At 38.2% G+C, this 23,947-nt stretch overlaps 1 protein-coding gene across 4 annotated transcripts in view; it reads left to right on the forward strand.

The window, feature by feature from the left end:
- The window catches only part of TMTC2 (transmembrane O-mannosyltransferase targeting cadherins 2), a 277,357-nt gene that overhangs the window by 152,887 nt on the left and 100,523 nt on the right, over positions 1-23,947 (forward strand). For all 4 annotated transcript variants that reach the window (XM_074870689.1, XM_074870690.1, XM_074870691.1 and 1 more), the window contains one exon: positions 8,436-9,264. In XM_074870689.1, the coding sequence (XP_074726790.1) occupies positions 8,436-9,264 (829 nt within the window). The remainder of the gene's footprint in view (positions 1-8,435; positions 9,265-23,947) is intronic.

Consider the following 23,947-nt stretch of genomic DNA (forward strand, 5'->3'; position numbering starts at 1 on the left):
TTCTTGATAATATACAGTGCCTTCTGAGCTGATAAGCAGGTTCTGTATTTCACATGGACTTTCAATATTTTCTGGTTTTCTCTTTGAAAATGTTGTAGGTGTTTAAGCTTTACTTTGCTAGAAGAATTGCAATTAAGTGTTCAAATTTGTAATATGTTTTCTTTGTTATGAGTATAGTTTCAAGATAACTTTGCTGTTTTTTCTTTTGCTGTATTTTAAAGGTACAAATAAAACAAATACCTAAATTTTTCAGTTGGCAAAGGGAAAAACAAAAAACCACATAAGATGCTGCTTGTTATCCACTGCAGAAACTGACTTTTGTAGCTCAGTGGGCTTCCAGCTGATGGATTTCTATTATACCTAGATAGGTCGCTCGGTTAAAAATAGAGACAACTTGCTATTTATCCCATGTACAGAAATTGATTATTGATGACTTCCTTCTACTGGATTGATAAAGTTGCTTAGTCATTGCCAGAGGTGTAATCTGATATCAAATGACATTTTTGCTCATAAAATCCATTTTTATTTGCATTAGTCAGTTAAAAAGTGTGTGTCTATTTCCATTCTTATAGTGTGTGTTTTTCTCCCACTGCATATTAAACGAGCTCTTAGGCTTTAATTTTCCTTTATTGCCATCTTATTAGTGTAGGAAACGTGTGAAATGTGCTGTAATAATTTCTGGTGGTAGGTTTATAGGTATGTTTGTTTTTTTCGTCAAGCATACCTGTACGTTATACAGAAGAGCACAACAAACTTCCTTTAGAAGAAAAAAATGCATATCATCATAGAATAGTTTGGGTTGGCAGGGACCTTAAAGATCATCTAGTTCCAACCCCCCTGCCATGCGCAGGGACACCTTCCACTAGACCAGGTTGCTCAAAGCCCCGTCCAACCTGGCCTTGAGGACATCAACAGCCTCTCTGGGTAACCTGTTCCATTGTCTCACCACTCTCACAGTAAGGAATTCCTTCCTTATATCTAATCTAAATCTACCCTCTTTCAGTTTAAAACTGTTACCCCCCCATCCTATCCCTATGCTCCCTGATAAAGAGTCCCTCCCCATCTTTCCTGTAAGCCCCCTTTAAGTGCTGGAGGGCTGCTAGAAGGTCTCCCCAGAGCCTTCTCTTCTCCAGGCTGAACAACCCCAACTCTCAGCCTGTCCTCATAAGGGAGGTGCTCCAGCCCCCAACCGTCTTTATGGCTCTCCTCTGGACCTGCTCGAGCAGGTCCATGTCATTCTTATGTTGGGGGTCCCAGAGCTGGACGCAGTACTCCAGGGGGGGTCTCACAAGAGCGAAGTAGAGGGGAATAATCACCTTCCTCGCCCTGCTGGTCACCATTCTCTTGATGCAGCCCAGGATACAGTTGGCTTTCTGGACTGTGAGTGCCTGTTGCTGGATCATAGTCAGTTTTCCATCCACCAATACCCCCAAGTCCTTCTCCACAGGGCTGCTCTCAATCCACACGTGACCCAGCTTGTATTTGTGCTTGGGATTGCCCTGACCCATGGGCAGGACCTTGCACTTGGCCTTGTTGAACTTCATGAGGTTTGCATGGTCCCACCTCTCAAGACTGTCCAGGTCCCTCTGAATGGCATCCCTGCCCTCCAGCGTGTCGACCGCACCACACGGCTTGGTGTCGTCAGCAAACTTGCTGAGGGTGCACTCAATCCCACTGTCCATGTAGCCAGCAAAGATATTACACAGCGCTGGTGCTTATACAGACCCCTGAGGAACACCACGCGTCACTGCTCTCCACTTGGACATCGAGTTGTTGACCAACTCTTTGAGTGCAACCATCCAGCCAATTCCTTACCCACTGAGTGTTCCATCCATCAGATCCTTGTCTCTCCAATTTAGAGACAAGGATGTCGTGTGGGACAGTGTCAAATTCTTTGCACAAGTCCAGGTAGATGACGTCAGTTGCTCTTCCCTTATCCACCAGTGCTGTATCCCTCTCATAGAAGGCCACCAAATTCATCAGACGTGATTTGCACTTAGTGAAGCCATGTTGGCTGTCACCAATCACCTCCTTATTTTCCATGTGCCTTAGCATAGTTTCCATGAACATCTGTTCCATGATCTTGCTGGGCACAGCAGTGAGACTGACTGGCCTGTAGTTCCCCATGCATTCCAGTGAACAGGGCTTTAGTAAGTTGCCAATACTTCATATAGGATGATTAGTTCAAAAGCATTGTCAGGTCAGGTTTACTTAATAGAGTGTAGGAGATATAAATGACATGGTGGGCTTCAGCCTTGGGTACTCATTTTCAGGTGTGTTCATTACTCAAGAGGACAGCCTGGCTATACAGCCACTACAGCCTTTGCCTTCCCGGTAGAACCAGCGAAAGTTTCCTTTTTCCTTGGGCCTCTGCAGGCCTATGGATCAAGTTGATCAAGCACAGTGCTGAGCCATGCTTCCCACCTCAGCCGTGCCACACATCTGTAAGGCTGTCCTCCTTCCTTGTAGTCCACAGGGCAAAGTTAATCTGTTGCTGTTTTCCACAGCTGGAATTTTCCCTTGGTTTCCTTTGAACTTATATGATTTGTTCTGTCATGTTGCTCTATCTAGTTCCTTAGTTTATTTTTGAAAGTTCTGTGCTGGAACCAGACACTTTTAGGATATACTAGTATTGAGAAGAGTGGAAAGACTGTTTCACAAATCTTGAAGGGTGTGCTTTCATCTGTAGTCTTGGTATACTGTTTACCTTTTTAGCAGTGGTTTAAGAGTTGCTTGTGGTCTGTGATAATCCCTGATGCTTCTCTGAAGATAAGCCAACTACTTGTTCCATGTCTCAAACTCGTGTAGCTTTAAGCAGTTGGAGTTCCCCCTGCCTTTTATACACGTTTACTTTTGTGAACATATCTCTGTATTCTGAAGATCATTTTGAATTCCAGTTCTGCCTTCCAACATACTTGCATGTTCAGTGAACGCTCAGTGTTTTGGCTAGTGCAGAAAGTGCAGTGCCCTTCCTTCACTGCAAAATCTCTCAAATGAGACAATGCTTGCTGAATGAAATGCAGGTATGACTGTTGGACCACCTGTCTACCTGTGTGGTGGTAACAGTAGTGCTGGACAGCATTCCTGAGCAATCTGGCTGTTCAGGAATGTCTTTTGGTCCCAGTGGGTTTCTACCTTCCTGTGTTAACTTCTTGCTGCTGCAGATAGATGTACTAACCCTGGGTAGATATTCATAGCATCACCATTGTCATGCTGCATTTGACTGTGTAGACTTATCCTCGGATATCCTCAGATAGAGCCTTCTCTGTTGCACTGATCATGCACACAGATTTATGAAGCTAATATAGTCCCTTCTGCCTTTGTAGTACCTCCAGTCATTCATACAGTTTCTGCTCTTAATGCAATTTATCTTTTCCCCTCTAGTCCTTATAACTACTTTTTCATCTGAGAGATCTGAGTTTTTGTTTTGCCTTTTTTTTTTTTTTTAAATTCTTATTAAAGAATTACAGATTTTAGAGGAAGACTTTGGGCAATTTTAAATGCCAGTATTTATAACTCAATTTAAAGTTTAGTAAGGCAAATCACAGCAATAAGGACTGCTTAGCTTGTGTTACTTGCTAATTGCAATAAAAATATGTACACGTAATCTCCAGCTGTTTTATGAATGCACTGAGTTCTTTGTTGGGGAAGAATTGTGTGGGTTCATAACACTAGAATTAAATAATTATGTCATTAAATAAATACAGTTGTTCACAGTATTTGATAAGCTATAGACAGAGTTCCAACTCAGACGAAAAACAGACCTTCAGGCCAGCTGTTTATCACCAGTGTAAATGAGCGAACCTCATTGAATGGGTCATGCGAGCAGGAACAAACTGGGCAAGTGGAGAGGGAGCTGTAGAGGCCACTTCCGGCTCAGTACTATGACCCAGCGGGGGTTGTGGCAAATAGTTTCATCCCTGGTGGAGACACATTTTGAATTCTAGTTCAGCTAAAACTCGTCTGAGCTGTGATCCAGGAGCCTCTACCTACCATGGAAACAAGATATTGTTGGTCTAGTGATTTCGTAGCTGTTTTACTACTTTGGGAAGCCCCAGTTCTGAAGCATACATGTTTTCAAGGAGCTTGAAGTTGGAAAAGAAACTCCTGTGAGTAATGCCTGGTGAATTACCCGCTTTCTTTTCTGCATTTCCTGAGTTCTAAAAATAATATTTTGTGTGTGGTTAGCCCCAGTGATTTTGATATCTGGACTCTCTCAACCATGTGCCATATTTAATGCTTCTTTGTGAAATGGACACGGTGAGGTTAAAAGAATAGTGTCTTTTGAAAATGCTTTGGATACCGCCTAGGTGATGACTGAGCTTTGGCAGGGGCTGCCCAATCAAGAAATCTGCTGCAGTGCCTTATTTAAGAGCAGTATAATGGAGTGAGGAATTAGGATTTAATGCAAGGGAACCGTGCAATGTGGGTGGGTCATGCAGATGGATTTTGGTAGGGAGATGAAAAAGGTTTCTGCAGTCACAAACACTAAAATTGCAGTGGTGGTACTTGACTGTTAGCAGGCAGGAAAGATGTTAAATCTGATCTAAATCAGTGCTCATTTTTTACCCAGATGAAAATGACTACTTATGAAAGGTTAGAGGATTTATGGGGGTGTCAAAACATATGGCAGATGGGCTGGATTAGGACTCATGAGTATAGTAATCCAAATCCTTTCTGCCAAGCATTACAGAGGATCTCTTCCTGCTGCTGAGCTACACTAAATGTACCCAGTCAGAGGAGCACAGGCTGTCAGGAGGCTCAGAGGAAGAGTTGCTGGTGAAAGTGCCTGTCTGAGCAGAGTTCATTTTGAAAACACTTTCTTTTCAGGCAAAAGTCTACTGGGCAACTGATTATATTATTTAATTTTAATAAATTGCTGCAACCAGGTTGTTCGGTTTGTTTTGTTTTTGTTTTTTGTTTTTTTTTCCCCTTTGGTTTGCTATACAAAGCCTGGAAGAAAGTAAAGCCAAAATGTGACTTAAACCTTTCTAATTATCTCTGACTATATTAGTACAGAGGGATAAAAGCTGTGGAAAAGTCACGAATGTTGAGAGAAGAACAAAGGGAAATTAGTTTGTCATTTCCCTTTTGAGCCAGTGCTATGTGTGATTTTTTTTTTAAAAAAAAAAGGAAAGAAAACAAGACATCCTATGTTAAATTTTTGTGACAGAATTTTAAGTGTTAGGGACAGTTTTGTCGTGGTTTTAGACTAAGTTCAGAGGATGTCCTCTGAAATCTGAAAATTCACAATGGCATGTCAGTGTTACACAGGTTATTGGTAGCTGTAGTTAACATGTAGTTAATTTCAAAAAGATGTAAAGTACTGGCTTTTGAGAAGGTCCATGTCCAAAACAGTTTCTGAGAAGGATGCAAACCATTTGTGTCTGAGTCAGCAAGATGATATTTGCACTCCACTCCTGTACTCAATTAATTAAACTAAAGAATCCACCAGAGCTCCTTCTCTAGTTAACTAGTATTTTACGGTATGATAAATTGATATGCTGGTGTGGAAAACCACCCACTCGAGTATCTCTGAGCTCCACGAGTGAATGCTTAGATATTTTATTTGACACTGTGGTAAAATGTTTTGTTTGTTTGTTTGTTTGTTTGTTTTTTAAAAAAAGCTAAAGCATCAAACACAATACTGTATATAGATAGATAAGCTGTGTTCTTTATAGAACCAAGGAGTGTGAGGGTCTGGACCTTACAGATCTTAAATTTAAGCTTAAAAGGAAGACTGCATATAGTTATTCGAGCAGTGAGGATGGATTAGCTCTGATGTACAGATTGTTTGCATTTTTAGGGCTAGGAGCAAGAGGTGAGCTTTTAATTGTTACTGTTTTATGATGTATGAAGAAGATCTGGATGTTTTTAACAGGTTTTGCTATTATTCATGAGGAGTGGCATATCTGCTCTAGCATGGTATTGTCAAAGAACTTTGTAATGTGAACTTTCTCAGCATTTAATTGAAAAGTACAGTGGTTAGATCTTTAGAAAAGGGAGATTTTCTTCCAGTTGTTAGGTAAGTATTAAAAAAATAACAAAGCAGTCTAAGCAATCCATGAGAACTCACTTCTCATCTGTTAATCAAGTTTCACTTGCTTAGTATTTGGGATGTCTTAATCTTTTGAGTGGTATATAGCCTTTCAGCCAACATCTGCTCTGAATTTCTAAATAAAACAAACAAACAAAAACCCCCATCTTCTACTTCCTACCCTCTTTCTGTCTAAGCAGTGTCCTCGTAGAAGGGTGTATAAAAAGAGCAAAAAGGGTCACATTTAACATTTGAGAGTTGTTTATATGCATGTTTGAAGGAAATGAGTTTGAAAATAGTTGAGCCAGAGGGGTGGGCAGAAAAATTTTCACGTAGCAAAATATGACGGGAGTGAAAGAACAAGTTGAACCAGGAACGAAAGGTTTTACTATGAGATCATACATGCAAATCCATGAAATCTGAATAATCTTTTTATTCCAAATATAACTTAGTTGGAAGTTTCAGTGATTACCAGTTTACACAGCTTTATAACATTAAAAGCATTTAAACAGTCCTGACAGGCAGGGATGAAACTATATCTGAGATGAGCTGTGAAATATTACCAAGTTTACAAATAAACGTAGGTTGTTGCAGTAGGCTTTCCAGGGAATATATTCATCATAAAGTGTAGATGTGGGTTTTGATTGATTTATTACAAAAAAATTGTTGATTTTACAGGATATGGAAATATTCAAAAGCTAGTAAATCAAACAGGAATTAATATAGCAAATGAAATATGTGGACTCAGGCGCTGCTTCATGTAAAAAAAAAAGTGCAAGCATTTTTTAGGTGCTTATGATACGAGTATGTAAATATTCTCATTATAAATTTGTTTGTCCCTACTAATGCCTCCATTAAATTCTTCCATATTTCCTCAAAATGGAATGAATTAATCTAACTGCCATTAAATATTTTAAACTTCACAAGGAGATACTCTATAGAAATGTGAAAAGGAATAAATTTCTTCATGAGATAAGCAGGTAAGTTATGGCTAGACCACGTCTTGTTACTGGAACATCAGTAACCTGGTGGTAGAAATCTATTAATAATTGACCTAAAATGGAGCAGCACGATTATCTGTATTTCATGATATCAAGGGAAGTCCCCCCACAAAGGAGAAAAATGAGCTGTTTGAAAGAAATAAGATAAAACATTCCAGTGTGAGGTTCTGCTTCTGAATAACTGAGGAATCATTGAATAACCATCCCAGGCATGTGTAGTGAGAGATGGAAAAAACAGACCTAATGAAAAATGATTGACAAATAATTCTTTGTAATAATGGGGGGAAATATTATCAGTGCTTACACTGTGTCTGGAGCCATTTGGCAAATAGTTTTTCTTCTCTTACAAAAGGCATCAGAGAAATTGAAACTTAAAAATACACATATTTTAGCTTTTACTGATTCTACTGCAAAGAGAGAGTAATCCAAACCAGCTTTCATTTAGGGTGCCTGTGTAATTGAGAGCAGAACTTAAGCTTATTAGTCCTACAAATAGGTGAGAAAATCTTCCCGATTCTCATTTAGGCAGCAGTGTTATATTTCTGCAAGCATTTGAATAAGTAAGTGCTTTCGGATGCAGCGGGGGACACCCAACAAGCAGCTCCAGCTGGCAAATGTTGAGTTATTCCATAAATAAGTGGAGGTTCTTCAAGTTGCTAGCATGATGACATGGGTAGGGGGAGGCAGCTGCATGCTTCACATAATATTGTTTAGATGGTTATGAAGATGTGAAAGGTTTTAAACACGGTGTGTTTGAAAAAAAACATGTTGTTCGGCTGTAAGATACAAAATGAAGTGGGGCTTTCAATAGTAGGCAGATCTGAAGCCTCCAAATGATCACTGAGGTTAATAGGAGCTGGAAGACCTAAACATGGAATCTGTGTCTGTTTTGCTCTCTTGCCTTCTTGGAAAGTTTATTTAGTTGTCAGGTGAAATACCTTAGGAGAGAGACTTTCATTAGGGAAAATGGAACTGGAACATTCTTTAAACTTTAAATCTAGTTAAGGCAAACTGGTGTTTTGGTCACAGCCAGGAGCAAAGAAAGGATTTGGGAGGTTATGTAAGATTTCATAAATTCCTCTTAAAATAAATAGTTTTCAAACGGTTACACAACTAAATCTTAAGCAAGGACTGACAGCTCTCACCTCTCTAATACTCTGATACAGGCTTGATACAGCTTAAACGAAAGAGCCTGTTCTTTAGTCTGTGGTCAACAGCATACCCCAGCATTTTGTGATCCAAATGTCAGAGACCAAAGATCTATAGTGCTTGTTTTCATTACCAAAAAAAAAGTTGTATCGGATATTTCTTGGTTCCTTTTGTTTGTAATTTATAGAATTAAACAGCTGGTGTTGATTTATGCTGATGATGATTTTTTTTTTTTTTTTTTTTTTCAGAAAAAGAATTTGACCCTCTTCTTCAGCATTGGTTTATTGACCTCCTGGGGGACTACACTGCTGGGTGTCCGCTTATACTGGATGGGCAACAAGCCCCCAAGTTTTTCCAATTCTGACAATCCAGCAGCTGACTCGGACAGTTTGCTCACACGTATGCTGACCTTCTTTTACCTGCCAACCAAGAACATCTGGCTGTTGCTGTGTCCAGATACCCTCAGCTTTGACTGGTCTATGGATGCTGTGCCTCTTCTGAAAGCAGTCAGCGACTGGAGGAATCTACACACTGTGGCCTTCTATGCTGGACTCCTCCTCCTTGCCTACTTTAGCTTGAAGGGCTCCAGCAATGAGAGAGAATGCAATGGGAAAACTGTAATGAATGGCAAGCAGAACACTAATGGGCATAGCTACCACTCGGAGATGGAGTACAAGACACTGGAGGTGAAGTCAAGCTTTGTATCAAAAGAAGAGAATGGTATAAAAAAGCATGAAATGCAGAAACCGCAACTTCCTTCAACCGAGAACATTGTCATTCTGTCTTTGTCTTTGTTAATAGTGCCCTTTGTTCCTGCCACAAACCTATTTTTCTATGTTGGCTTTGTAATAGCAGAGCGTGTGCTGTATGTTCCTAGTATGGGCTTCTGCCTGCTGGTTACAGTAGGTGTCAGGGCCCTTTATGTCAAAGCCCAGAAGCGCTTTCTGAAGAACTTGGTTCTTTGTTCCACTGCTGCATTAATTGTTTTCTATGGACTCAAGACTGTTGTCAGGAATGGGGACTGGCAGAATGAGGAGATGCTGTATAGGTCAGGGATAAAAGTAAACCCTGCTAAAGGTAATTTTTGCTCTTTATGGTGAATGCTTTATTTATTCCTGTCTTTGCCTTTGAATTGTCTGATTTTATCAGCTATATCTAGAGAAGATACTTTAGGAAGTGTCCTTTTAAATTGCAGTAGAATGTACATTAGTAAAAAATGAGGAAAAGCAGAAATGTGTTTTGATTAGGTGTTACAGGTTTGGCATTAACATGGAGAAAATGAGACCCTAAGGTAAGAGGATACTTTCTTCTTCATTGATCTTAGTTCTGTATTTTGGAATTAAAAATGCATTATTAGTATTACAGACCCCACCCTGGTAATTTTCCATTTGGAATCTGGTATCTGTCATCCTAATGAAGGTTTTTCATGTGTTCACTGTATGTTCTGTTCTCTATGAAATAGAAAAGGACAGCATCAGGGAGCTGCTGGTTTTTTATTTCATCTGATGCAAATAACGTCAATACTACATAATAAAAATAAGGAAATGAGGTCATATTATTCAGCCTAGGAAATTACTGTAGTTCCTTCTGCATACAAGTACTGTAAAGAGTTATTGTCAAGTACTTATACTTTCCTGTTAATGTATAAATGTCAGATATTCGTAACATTACCCAGCTACTGCTCTCAAAGGTTGTATCTATGCTGTAACGAAACGTGACTACAGCTAGTGTAAGCACATCCAAACAGGCAGTAAACTGGCTAGTTTAGGGATCAGTAACAATGTTTAGCTGTGGGTCTGTGGTTTCAGGAGATCCAGCTGGGATCCTGAACTCCATGCTGCCTGGCTGTACTGGTCTTGGCACATGAGCAAGTTTATATGAGAACAGTCAAAATACCACCTGTGAGTGCAATGTAGGCATCAAGTAAGCCTTTGTTATTCACAATTCATCAGAAGTGAGAAAGGATCACTTGATTGCTTTGCCTGTCTGTGGAAGAAAAATTTGACAGCACTTGAACGTACTGCACTTGAGTTTTTCTAGTTCTCTGCTCAGAAGCCCATTATATGATGCAAAGTCACCTGCTGACAGAGGTGTGCTTTTTGGTTAGACAGTTATATCATGCCATAGTCTAAAAGCTGTGATAGAGAGGCAAATGCAGCTGTTACTGTGAGCTGATAGAGAGCAAAAAAGTAGATTTGGCAGATAAGATGCCTTGCAAAGCAGCATTATAGTAGCTTGTCAATTGTCAGTCTGATTTTGTAACTCTTCTTCATATAATTTGTTGCCTTAGGTAAAATTATTAAACCTGTTGCTGCAGTCAGTGACTTTCTGTTAACTGAACAAGCACATCCCATTTCTTTTACTTTTTTTCAAAACTAGTGCAGGAGGGCAAGAAATGAAGTAACTGAATAGTGAGACAGCACACCAGAGTGATTATATGATGCTGTGAGACTTAACGGTTTAGTGGCAATGTAAAGCTTGGATTAAAACGTTGACATTCCTTGGAAAGAAAAGAGTGTGTTTGCACTTGTTTAAGTAGTTAATGTCTGTTCCATTTTTGTCCTTGGTGGAGATCCCCAGATATCCCAGACTGTATTAATAGTTGTCTGCTTGCTTTGAGCCAGTTTTGTGATTAAAAAAAAATAATTCTAGTTTTTGTCCAATAGTAGGATTGGCTGCGGTGTTGTCTGGAAATTAGACTACTGGGTGTTATGCTCCCAGGATGCAAGGCAAGCTATTTTCATCATACACATCTCCATATGCACAGATTTATTTATACATGATTGTCTGTTTTCTTGCCTTATAAGCTGACATTACGTCTCTTGTAAGATATGCAAAAGCAAAACCAACATGTCAGTGTGGTGATATAGACATGACTGAGCTGACTGTAAATCTCCTTAAAATATCCTGTTAAAGTACCTCTGAATATTTACTAGCCCACACACATTGTAACAAGGCTGGGTATCAGAAGCTCCCAGTTAAAGCGACCTGTCACCCAACTCTATTCATTATTGTGAATACTTCCTAGATTATCCCTGGCTTTGACTATGCTAATTTTATTTTCTGTTTCTCATACAATCAGGCAAGCCTGACTGGACTAGACTGGCTGCCAATCCTGCCAAAGCATTAGGAGATCAACAATTCAAACTACTCTTCAGTAATTAAATGAGGTTGACGTAGGAAAAACAATTTATTTTGTTTGCCTTTTTTTTTTTTTTATGAATGCTAGTGATAAATAGGCTATTCAGACCAGCGAGACAATGGACTGCTCAGTCAAACGGTAGAGAAGTGTTTTCCTTCCTCTTAGACTGCTAGGAAGAGTCTGCCACTCTTCATTTCTGTTTTTCTCAACTTGCAGCCATTTCTCCTCATGAGTATTTTCTTACTTCTGATCATTTTTGAGTGGTGGGTTCATTTTCCCTGATGGTTCTGCTTTTTCTCTCTTCTGCAACGAGCTTCTGAACAAGAGCTTCTGTCCTAGGCTAAAAAAACAAAGAGAGATCCCTTCAAAAGCTCCCCGTGTGGGAACCACTAAAGAAGTAGAAATCTGTGAAGACTGGCTTTGCTAAAGCAAGGAGCTGAGTGTTTTGTTCCAGATCCATCTGTATTCTGGCCTAGCAGGATGAAAGCCACTCTGTGGCTGGATGCTGCGCGACAACATTGAGCTGATGTGCTGTACTAATAAGGTCATTTGAGAGGCAAGCTATTAGCACAGGTGCATTTGTGTACTAATGTGGCTGAACTGCTCCAGAAATTGAGTGATCGTTTATAATCAGATCCTCTGCGTTGTAGTACGTGTAAGAATATAATCTCCTCTGCTGCTGTGGGACTTTAAGGCAAACTTGTTCAGTGCCTTCTCTGTCCTTAATCCTCAGTAAAGAAATGGGCGATAAGCACCTCGCCAGCACTTTCTTCTGACCCCCTCACAGGCACTTTGCAGGCAGTGCCGGCAGAGCAGTAGTGTTCTGCCTCAGGTGAGAAAGCCCCTGCCCCTGCAGGCAGCCACAGCCTTGCTGCAATTTACATTTCTCCAGGCTGTTCTTGTCAATCACTGACAATGTGGAAAAAATAGTCAAAAGCACGGTGCATGGCTCATCTCTCAAAAAAACAAAAATACAGCATGGGAGAGTCAAGTGAGTAGAAGGGAGTGATGCTGCCTCCAAGCAACCATGCACGTGCCGTCTTTCCTGGCTGCCTTGGTGTGTGGCAGGCAGCTGCCACCCTCTTGGCTGGTGGAGGCGTAATCAGGACTTGGGATGCCTTAGCAGCATCTGTTGCTGGGCTTGTTCATCTGCAGTTTTGGTTATGACTAGTATTTCAAATATGTTTAAAGTGATCTGAGCGTTGCCTCTTATAGTTTGTCAGCACTTGAGGGAAAAATAGACAAGATTGATTAATGTAGTTTATGGATCCTGAAGTGGCTATATACGCGTTTCGACATTAGGGAGGGAAAAGCGGAAGTGTTTCTCTTGTGCTGCCTTCAACTTAATGAGCAGCCCAACTGATATAAAACAGCTCACATTATTTGAGTGTTCTTTTATAGTGAAGGAAGCCTCCCAAAATGCAAAAACAAACAAAAAAGTTAAAATTGGGTGGTAGCTGTCACATCTTTTCAATTAGACTGAGAATCATTCTGTAGTGATGATTACCTCGTGTTTAATATAAAATTATAATGACACACTAATTGTTCTCATTATGCCTTGTTATCTCTAGTTTCCTCTGTAGTACCAAAAGTAGGGTTCAAAAAACATAATCTCTTTCCTCCAGGCCATTTTGTACCTTGCAGTCCACATCATAATGATCTTTGATGTTCAGATCTATTTGCTGTACTGTTACAGACACTGATTAAAGAAGTGGAAAATAACAGAGAGGGTTAGACTGTTAGACTGCTGCAGAGGTATTAGTTGCTTGGTCATATTTACTGATGAAATTTTAGACTCCTGGTGTTTGCTGGGATGTTTGTACGTAACCTTTGAAGACCCTTCCTGGAAATAGTTGACCTGCTACACCAAGTGGGTGCTTAACTTTAACCATGCATTCAAGTCTTGCTGAATTTATATATGTGGCTACTGTTTTTGCAATGGAATGTACAGCAAGAAACAGATACTAGGCTGTTTCCAAAAACAGTATTACCAGATTATTGTGGCGCTACACCCAGTCTGATGAAGCCCGTCTTGCACATGGCACTGACTTAAGTTGACCTTACAGTTTTTGTCTTCAGAACCAGTTCTGAATGTTGCTCAGATGTTTGTCCTTGTTCCATCATGTATTAGTGTTAATGAAAAGTCATACATGAACATCTTGGGCAGGTCAGTGGAACCTGAATATGTGCTTCAGTCCTTTCCATAATCAGTTCTGCAGGAAAAAAAATTTCCTTTATTACACAAAGACAAAGTTGGGGTGAGAGGGTTGAGTTTCTTGGTTGAAATAGACTCTACTATTGAGTCAAATTGCTTAGATGTTCCTGATAGGTGATTGACACAAAGACTAAAATAAATAAAGATTCATTTCTTGCAAAATCATTCAGATCACCTGTGTTATAATATAGTCTTGAGTTAAAAATCCTGTTCTTACCATCTTACTTCTTACATCAATTACCCTGTTGTTCTCAGTGGACAGCAGTAAGACCAAGACATGGTGTTGACAGAGAAGAATACAGAAATTGTTCCATATGAATATGGAAAGCAGCTTTCCTTCTGTCTTTCCACTTTTCTTCCTACTCCCAGTTCTTATGAATCATTCAATTTTGCTTAATGTTTTCAGAAGATACCCTTAATACTGAAATATTCTTCTGGACCACAATGTTCCTTTTCCCTTTTCTGCTGTTTTTTTTTTTTATTTTGCCTTTGCAACAGAGTTGTGAGCTCTTCCTGCCTCATTCTGCTGTATTTGTGCCTGCAGAAGTTTTAAAGAACTTCCTTTGCTTTTTTGACATCTCTGGCATAGCATTCAGCCTTCATCAGTTTTACTCCTTGGAACTTCATGGATAATCACCTTTTTTTTTTTTTTTTTTTTTTTTTTATTTTCCCTCCCCATATCATCAGTTTAGCATAGGATTGGTAAGGACTGCTTCTTTATGCATGTGTGAATGTCAAGATATGAATATGAAGTTTGGATTGTGAAGTGTCTTAGTTGAACAACAGTGTAAGGAGTAGCTGTATGCTCATATGAGCAGTCATAAAAAAGTAGCAGTTACATTTTTGTTTCATTTATAGTTTTAATGTAATTTTATGTAGTTTACTGTTTAGTTTGCAAATACCATCTGCTAAATAAAATTAAAGAATCCTTAAAAATTTAGAATTTAGGTTATATAATCTCATCTATGCAGAATAACACTTGCCTTTTGATCTGAAGTGCCAAAAATGTACTGGTTTTAATATTTTTTAGAACACCAAATTAATTTTGTTATCTATGTTGAATAGTTTGAAGTGTTAATTTCCTCTTTATTTTACCATTACTAATGCAGCAAGCAAATGTATTTAGTATATGTACTGTTTTAAGTGTTAGTGTAGGAGAAAATAGTCATATGAGGTAGTTTTGTTCCACTTACATAAATTTGTTATTGTTAAAAAGGCACCCAAATTTGTTCTCACCAAAGAGTTGCTCCTCTGATTAAAAAAAGAAAAAATCCATGCCTGTCATTGTAGAGATTGTATGCTCTAGTTCTGTTCACTTGAGTGGAAGTAAATACTAGAAGCTGTTTCCATCTGATTTGACAGCTGGCTGCTCTTATCCTTATCTACTCTTAGAAAATGATTTCTTGCTAACAGTAGCAGTCAGTAGGAGATCCCTTCTTAAGCAGACAATGAAAATACCAACTAATAGTGCAGTGAGAAAAAGCAGTTGCAATACCTTGTATACACGAGGTAAAGAAGCCATATTCCCCTCAGACAAAAAGGATGCAATAAACCAGTATTTTCCATGATTATTAATATTTTTGTATCACTAGTGATGACTGGAGATAAAAGTAGAAGAAATATTGTAAGGTATGGCATTCTTCAAATATGCTTATTGTTAAGAGCTTACATTATGCATACAAGAAGCTGGGTTCTCTTGTAATACTTTTAGAACATTTAGATAGCTGTTGCTCTTGCACACATCTTGTTGTTCACCACACTTTTTCTATGCCTCTTAAATAGAGTAGTGTGTATTTTAACAAACACCACATTGAGCATTTAAAAATACTTTGAGCATTTGGGGTTGTATTTCAGTGTTTTGGTGCACATGTTCTTTTTATATGCAACTTGGTAGTAAAATTCCAACTCATCTTTGGGCCAATAGCCCAAAATATCACTCTGCACAGTAATTATTTCCTGCTCCTTTGGTTCATTTAACTTCAATAATAATAAAATCACTCTAAAAGTGGTAACGGTCTTACTCAAATAACATTGCAGTGAATGGAAAATGCTGTTTTTGAAAAACAAGGCTTAAGAGAGAAAGTAATTTCAGTGCTGAGATTACCATAAACCAGCAGACTTTAAAAGTCTAAAACCTGCTAATAATTATGCATAAAAGTTTTGCATGTTATCACTGTTCAGAAATACCAGAGATATGAGCATAGCATCTGGAATTAGGTATTCATGAGTTTGTTCTAATTTGCTAATGAGCTCTTCTTTAGCCTTTGACAATTTAATCTCAGTTTTTCCCATTAGATGTTGGATCATTTTTAAAGTATTTTGATGATTCATTATTGTATTAAATTTATTTTATGTCATTTATGACAGTATATCACCCCTACAAAGCTAGCTGCTAAGTAAATATCAGGATACAGTCATTATGGTGATTCTTGGCATACTTTTTAGTCAACTTTTTTAGAAGTAATTGTCAGAGAAACATAACATCAAGTAATCATCAATTTTCCCAACACCTTCACCAGAATTTTCTGGTATTTAATCTTTTGACTAAATGTTGCATGGATATTTTCCTTGAATATTATTATTTCTTTCAGTGTTAGTCAGAAACTCAAGTTTGGCTATTTTTTTAAAGAAGAAATTGGTGTAAAGGTAGTATACCTTGTGTCAGTGCTGTAAAATGTTTCCAACCATCAGTAATAACCCTTATAACAGCTACTGTATGGGGAAATGCACCTGATAATGAAATTATCTTTTATAAGTAAAAAATTCAAAGGTTATAATTAAATATTTAAAAATATGATTAGGAATATATAAATTTATATGGCTATATAAGTCTGTTATTGTTAAATTATGTAGGATATACCGTGATGTCTTTTTTAATTAAAAAAATGGCAGAATTTGAAGGATAAATGTACAGGATGCTTCAGAGTTCTTGAAATAAATAGGAAATACTTTTTCTATCTGCCACTCATAATAGCTTTGAAAGAGAAAGCTCAACTAGTAAGTGAACTGCATAGAATTGTTTGAAAAATAAATAAAAATACTACTCTGAAAATAGAGTAGGGCCTTCTAAATGGGTGGTACTGCTGCCCTGGATGATTAGAAAGTCTAGAAGGAATGGCCATTAGTAAGTTTTTTGGGAAACAGCCATAGTTATCTAGAGCATCTGAGCATCCCACAGGCAGCCTAGCATCTGCAAAACAGTCTGGTTATGCTAAATATGTTGGAGAGCTGAAAGAAACTGGTTTACACTTCAGTTCAAAGTCTGAATTTATTCTCCAGTGACAGTGCGCTCTCAGTTCTTCAGTAGTGCTGTAATTTCCTCTCAAACCCATCATTGCGGGATATGTGCTTCACCTGCAGCAGGATACCAGAATGCCCAATATTCTTCTTTTATATATATAGAGGACTGGAAACAAGGATACTAATTTTTTTTTTTTTTCCTTGAATGTAGTCCAACAGAATCTCTAATCTGTGAATCCTAAATAGCAGTGGGATAGGAAGAGAATCTGTTATTAACTACTAGCTAGACTTTCTCCCTCTTTGCATATACTAAGAATTTAAAGAAATAAACAATTTTGAGACATGAACTGTACTCTGTTTTGAGACATGGACTCATCAGACTGTTAATTTCTTCTGCACCTTCCCTGAGGTGCTCTGCAAAATCATTCAACAAACTCATCTGTGCTAAAAACTACAGTGCAAAAAAAAACCCCACCCCGGTCAAGGAGGGATTTTTTTTGGCAAATTTTTTTTTTTTTTTTTTAGCATATCAAGTGAAATGGATTAAGTTTGGTATTTTCTTTGCCAGAAAATGATAGATTTTATTGTCCAGTGTGATTAAAAGTCAGATCTTAGACCATATTTGTGTGTTCTATGGAACTAGTCTGTTTTTTTCCAAGGGAAAGCTGAGCATGTTTGTTTAAATGCATTAGATAGTCATCCAATTGTTTCATTATTTTAGCTTTTTTTCAAAATATGTCAACTATGAAAAATTTTTCTTTACACAGTGATTTTCACCATAGATTACATGTCTTCATTTTCCTGTCTGTAATGGATTTCATACCAGTACACACTGAGGTTCCATTACATAAATCTGGTAGAGAAACTAACCTTTAATGTGGACAGGACAGTAATTTACACACATGCCTCTGTACCTCTTCTGGCAGTGTAAAATCCCAGTGTACATAGATAAATACAAGTATTTTATTAAGATTTCCAATACTCTTCCTTTGTAACAGGGAGTTTATTAACACTTAAGCTTGGACTGTCATCATTGCCAGCCCTCACGTGTGCAAAAACTAGATGATGGCTGATGCAGTTACAGTATGCACAAAAGGCTTGCATATAGTTTTGTTTCAGATTACAGAAAAGATACACAAAATAGAGGGACTGAGTGCTCAGTGTAATTTCCTTCTCTTTGCTTGGATGCTCTAGCACAGTGAATGTTTCTGTCAGTTCATAAAACACAGAAGATATTTGGAATATGGACTATTAAAGATGCTAGGTAATAATTGTAGTGTCTTTAATTTGTTTCACTACTGGCAAAAAATGAAGGAGGTCATTTTATGACCCACCTTCCTCCCTGACATCTATATTTCCATAACAGCATGGATATGTTTTGACTGGCAAACCTTCATAGGCTCTGTCTTGCCTTATTAAGTGATGTAAAACAAACCAAACAAAACCATACAACTTGAAGTGTCATGAAAAGCCTGCTTATTGGATACGCACTAATTTGCCTTTTCCAAGTCTGACATTGGAAAGTCTGACTTTGACTTTTGAGGACTCTGACCATTCTTTTGGTTTGACAAACCACAGTGCTGATTCCCCCCCTGCCTCACCCTGCCGTGGCTCCTCTGGCACATTTCCAGGACACTGTCCTCTCTGTTCCTCTGTTCCTCTTTCCTGAAAAGGAGCCAACTTTTAGCTTCAAGTACCAGGGCTGTCATTTCAGTTAGTTAAGTGCACCCTTACATTTCTGCAGGAGACTGGCTTACAGTTCATCTCTTGGGACATAAGTGATAATTTTGAAATGTATCATAGGTGATTTTTTTTAGAATCATGCCCACTGTTTAAAAAGTTATGTAATTTGACAGATTTAGAACATGGTCACCTCCTTGCCTCAGTTAGTTTGGTGCTCTGAAATGTTTCTCAGGGTTAATCCTGAGGTGTCTGGGGTGCCGAGAGTTCTCCTCCTCTTCCACTTGTATTTTTCTGCTCCTTTGGCCTCTCTCTTTCTTGCATTATTAAAGCCTATCACCTTCACAAAATACAATTCCTTATATTATGAGAGTTTTGGGTCAGCACTGTTCACTGCTTTGTTCTTGGCCCTTATGAAGTTTCATGATATGGAACTTTATGGCAGTAATGGTTTATGGTGTTCACACACTTGCAGTACATGAATAGCTAACAAAGCTGTGCGAACAAAGGTGTGATTGGGCTCTGCTGTGAACAGAACAGTGACTAGATTTTAAAGGTACCTTTATCTGAACTTTTCTCCTTTTCTTTTCTAACCTGGATCAGTTTATTTGACTGATTCATACCACAGCCTTCCCAAAAATCATTTTAGCATGAGGGACAGGGTGGCAGAACTGAATGGCCTGGAAGATTGTAGGTGCAGGAATTCCTTAGAATGGTAATTCTACCAGAGCTCTTCTATCATGAAGCACTGCCCTGAAGTAACATCCAGCAGTTATCTCCTTTGACAGTGGGATTTCCGTTGACATAAAATATAATCTGTTTATCAGTCTTTCGTTATTACCTTTCTGTCAGATGAAAAGCTATTTCCTGATGTGTTGGGGTGTGCCAGCACAGCTCAGAAGGTAGAAGAGCTGTATTGTCAACAAGTCTGTGATCTTGTAGTAGTTTTAGCTTAATTAGAACATCTTTGTCAGAGTTGTAACAATAAACAAAAGATTGGGAAATAGGAGGACATATCCAGAGCAATGTGTGTGTTGGTTAGTGTTGTGTTTATTTGTTTATTTATTAAGAACAAAGTTGCAGTGAGGTTGTGATTTCTGGTTTGAATGTTTTTTTTAGAGGTACTGCAGTATGAGCACTGGCTTTATGGGCTGAATCTGGTTAACAGGACAGTTTTTTTCCAGAGTATTGTCTTTCTCTTGTGGGAGAAGTGGGAGGACTGTCGATGTAGCACACTGGCTGCACTGAAGCAGCTCCTGGGAGATGTGAGATGGCACCTCCATCTGAGAGATGAGTGGTTGGGAAGCATGTTTCTTCCTCAACTTGTTTGTTAACTAATACTGAATGAGGGCTATGCTGTTAAGAGTTTCTATAATGTTACTCAGAACATATTTTACATTGTTGATACATAACTAAAACCAGTAAGGCAGTGTTATTTGATCCTGTGGCACCTCAAGCAAATGCACTGGCGAGAATTTTTTCATATGGTAGTCTGTCACATGTAGTGAATCAAGGGGTCTAAGAGAAGTGGGAGTCTGTGAGTATATCTGTAATTTTTCTTTGATGGCTGTCTTTATTCTGGGTGCTTGATAAAGACTCTATTAATGTGATATTTACTATTGAGCCAGATTGCGGAGCCCTCACACACTTGAGATTAGGTTTATTAACGTAATTGGATTATGTGGTGGTTTAGCCCCTGCCGGGGTCTGAGATCACGCGGCCGCTGCCCCTCCCCCACAAAGGGAGTGAAATACAAAGCCCCAAGACTGAAATAAGGAAAGGTTTAATACAACAGTGCAATAGCAACACAACCAACAATAACAATAACAGTAATAGTGATAGCAATGAACAGAGCAGAATAGCTACCAAATACAGCAGTTTGAAGCACGATGTACAAAACCACGAGTGCACCGCGCTCCACGCCAGGAAAATGTGACCTGCCAGGATGTGACGTCCATGGTATCTGAATAACCCGGCTAGAGCTCCCCCCCACTGCTGGGGAAACTTAACCCTATCCTGGTTAAACCAGGACAGATTACCAAAATCTGCCTATGTCCTAGGCAGAATAAGGAGTGCATACTCTAGACTAAACAGAGTAAATGGTAAAGCCTAAGGACACTTTACCAGCTGCTCAGTCTCATCTCTCAGGTTCATTGAGCTGACAGCCACTGTGCTATCCTTTGAGGAGGAAAAGTTAATTTTCTGTAACATAGCAAGTGGAGCAGGTATATCAGGCAGTGATCCTGAGCATAGTAGAGAGTGTCATGCATTCATACCCATTTGCATCAGGGTTTCAAAACTAAGAAACAAAACTGGAGCACTGCCTGCCAAAAGTCAGTTGGTTCAGTGCCCATGCTGACATGGTGTTGGATAGCTTTCAGAGCTCTGCATAGTTTTCAATTACGTTTTGCCTTCACCTGCTGTCATTCCAAAAGCCCTGGAATTGATCAAGAAATGAAGTGTTGAACAAACGATATAAATAACATTCTTAATAAAAAGAAGAATAATATATAAAAGTTAGGAGGTGGTAAATCTCAAATACAGTCTGTCTCAACATTTCCACATACCCACTGATACAAAAAAAAAATAAAAAATCCATGTATAAAGTAGATTAAGCTCATAAATTATGGGTATATAGAAACCATTTGTCCCTTTAGGAAACAAGAAACAGGGTACTTTTGCTCGAGTCAGCAAAATGAGGCAACTTGATCAAAATGTGTCTATTAACAAGTGAAGTTTTTAGAGGAAAATCATTGCAAATGATATGAATGAATTTGTGACATATTTTAAAACAAACATTATGGCTTTGGAATTATAGGAAAAATAGAAATACCTTTTACAAACCATAATGCAGAAGTTAGGCAAAACCTGTTCCACCTTCAAAGTAGTAACCTTTAGCATTTAGATGAACTTTTCTGTTTTCAAACCACCTAACAAACATTATCTGATTGATGTTCTGAGTATCTTTGTGAGAGATAGTGGGTCTGTATTATAGAAAAACTGTTTAAAACTTTGGTCTCTCTTCATTGCCTCTTTTTGAGTGTGCAACTGAGCTGTCAGAATTTTTACTGGGGAACCTATCGTGCCTCCTTTCATGACACTCTTCTGCCTCTAGAACAAAGTGATTGCCTGATGAAATGTGAATGCTAAAGACTGGAGCACCGCTCTATCAAGTAGTACCCTTAAAAGGAAAAAGCCATAAGCTGCTGCTGAATCTAACCTTTTGACAATGAGGAAAAGCTGTTGTTCTTAATAGCTATGGCTATAACCTTTCAAATGTGAATGACATAACTAGTGCTGTGCTCTTTCTTCATGTATTACCCAACAAAATTAATTTGGAATATTTGGATATTGGAAACTTGTTGACTTCTGTTGCAAATCTCAGCCTTTTTTTTTTTTTTTTTTTTCCAGTAGGATGAATTTTCCATTTACGAACATTGGTCTTAATGTTTCAACTTATTTTTCATGAAGTAGATCACGCTCAGAAGTCCTCAAAAGACTCAAAGGAATGTCAAATTTTACAGCTTTTTTAAAAATTTATTTTATCCAAATGCAAGCTTTGCTTACTCCCAAATGTGTTTTAGGAAGGATGACCCTTTAACAGAAGTTAAGAACATAAGAACACTATAAGTGACTTAGTTTTCTTGGCCCTCATTTGTGACAATACTAATTATATGGTGAAAGGTTCCTTACATCTCTTCTGTATTGCAAGAACGCTTCATCTTCTTTCTTTACTTCATTCCTCCAGAGGTGATCATGCATTTATGTCCCATTAGTGTCTAGCTGAATTGTTATAGTAGGCACTATGCAAACCCACAGTGAGATACAATCCTTGGCAGAAAAAACTTGCAATTAATGGATGAGTAACAAATGTCAACAATACAAGTTAAAAGGCATCAGGAGGTGAAACCTCCTGAACAACAGATCTGAACAACAGACCAGCAGCAGAGCTGGGAACAGAATATACCTCTTTTAATTCCCAGTTCAACACCTTAATTTCAGCAGGAGGGAGCTGAATCTAATGACAGGTATGTATCTGTTTTAAAGGTATAAACTTGAGAACATAATAAAATTTTTTTTTCTGTGCAAACCATATACAACATTAAGTGTATTTTTACTGCAGCATCCTTTGCTGGCAGCAATGTTTCACAAAATTCTCTAATTTTTGAATAGTCTGTAACCTTAACAGTGGTCCAGTGCTCTCTGCAGGGCAACATGGCTTTCAGCTGTTAATGTGAAGCTTCAGATAGGTGGTAAAAACAATTTGATTCATAGAATATCTGATCTAGAAATATTCAGTGTCAGTGCTAAGAATGAATAGAAAAACATACTTAGTGAAAGTTCCAAGAATATTCAATGTTCTGTTTGCTCCCCTTTACCGTAGAGCTGAGGGATTCACAACATGCTACTGCACTTGACTGCCTACATTGTGGTGATATTGCTACAGGGTGAGGTGGCAATATGAATGCTTGTAATTCATGACTTTCACACCAATAGCTGTAGTGATTTATAGTGCAAAATGAAAAAGTGTTAAGAACAGATGGTAAAAAGGAAAAAAAAAAGAGCTCTAAACTCAAAACCTGGGTTGTCATGCTCCAGGAATTAAGTCCACAGAAAAGTTAATAGGAAAAGAGAAAAGGTTATTTCACTTTGGTTTTGGTTTTATTTTATGCTCCAAACTTTTAGAAGTTAATTTAGTGTTCATCAAACCTTTTATGGTGACAGTGCCATATAAACTGACACTCTGTAATACACACGGTGTAGTCAAGGCCAAAGGCATCTTCCCCATGATATTTTTGTCACTTTACCAGAAGCATCACCTGGAAAGTAGTAAAAATTCATAGTTTTCCATAAAGTTATTTTAGTTCTTTCAGATTTGACTCCAGTACGCTGGTAACTACCTAAGTAACTAATGTCAGGAAAAAGACCCACTGAAAATAAGTCATACTGTGATTAAATTCTTGGAAAACCTCACATGTCAAAGTGGGAAGTGTAATTAGTACCCTTTCCTCCTTGTAATGTTTTATAATTTTGTCATATTGTTGTAACTGGTTTTCCTGTGATTTTCTTAAGAAGTGTGTAATGAAAGAAAACATAAAACTTTGCACCAACTGTAATGCAAATTTCAAATACTGAAGCTCTGACCAAGATATTATTAGTGTGCTGTACCAAAGAATTGATTTATTTAAAATGTGCATAGCTTACTTTGAGTTGATTTGTAAGCCTTGGAAGGGAAGAGAAGCAAACAGAAAATCCTTTTGGAAACAGAAAAAAGTTTTTAAGCAAAGTAAAATTAGAATTCTCACCCTTTAGTTATCATCCAAATAAATGTCTTACCAATGATAATGGCTAGGAATTTCAACAGGTTTTAAGAAGGATGCTTCTTTGGAGCTTTACAGCATGTATTGGGCCCACATGCTCTTAATCATCTTTAATGAGCGTGGAAATATAATGTCTGCAAATCAAACAGAGGGTCAGAAATA

This window comes from Strix uralensis, chromosome 5 (assembly GCF_047716275.1).
Source record: "Strix uralensis isolate ZFMK-TIS-50842 chromosome 5, bStrUra1, whole genome shotgun sequence".
In the NCBI taxonomy this organism is placed as follows: domain Eukaryota; kingdom Metazoa; phylum Chordata; class Aves; order Strigiformes; family Strigidae; genus Strix; species Strix uralensis.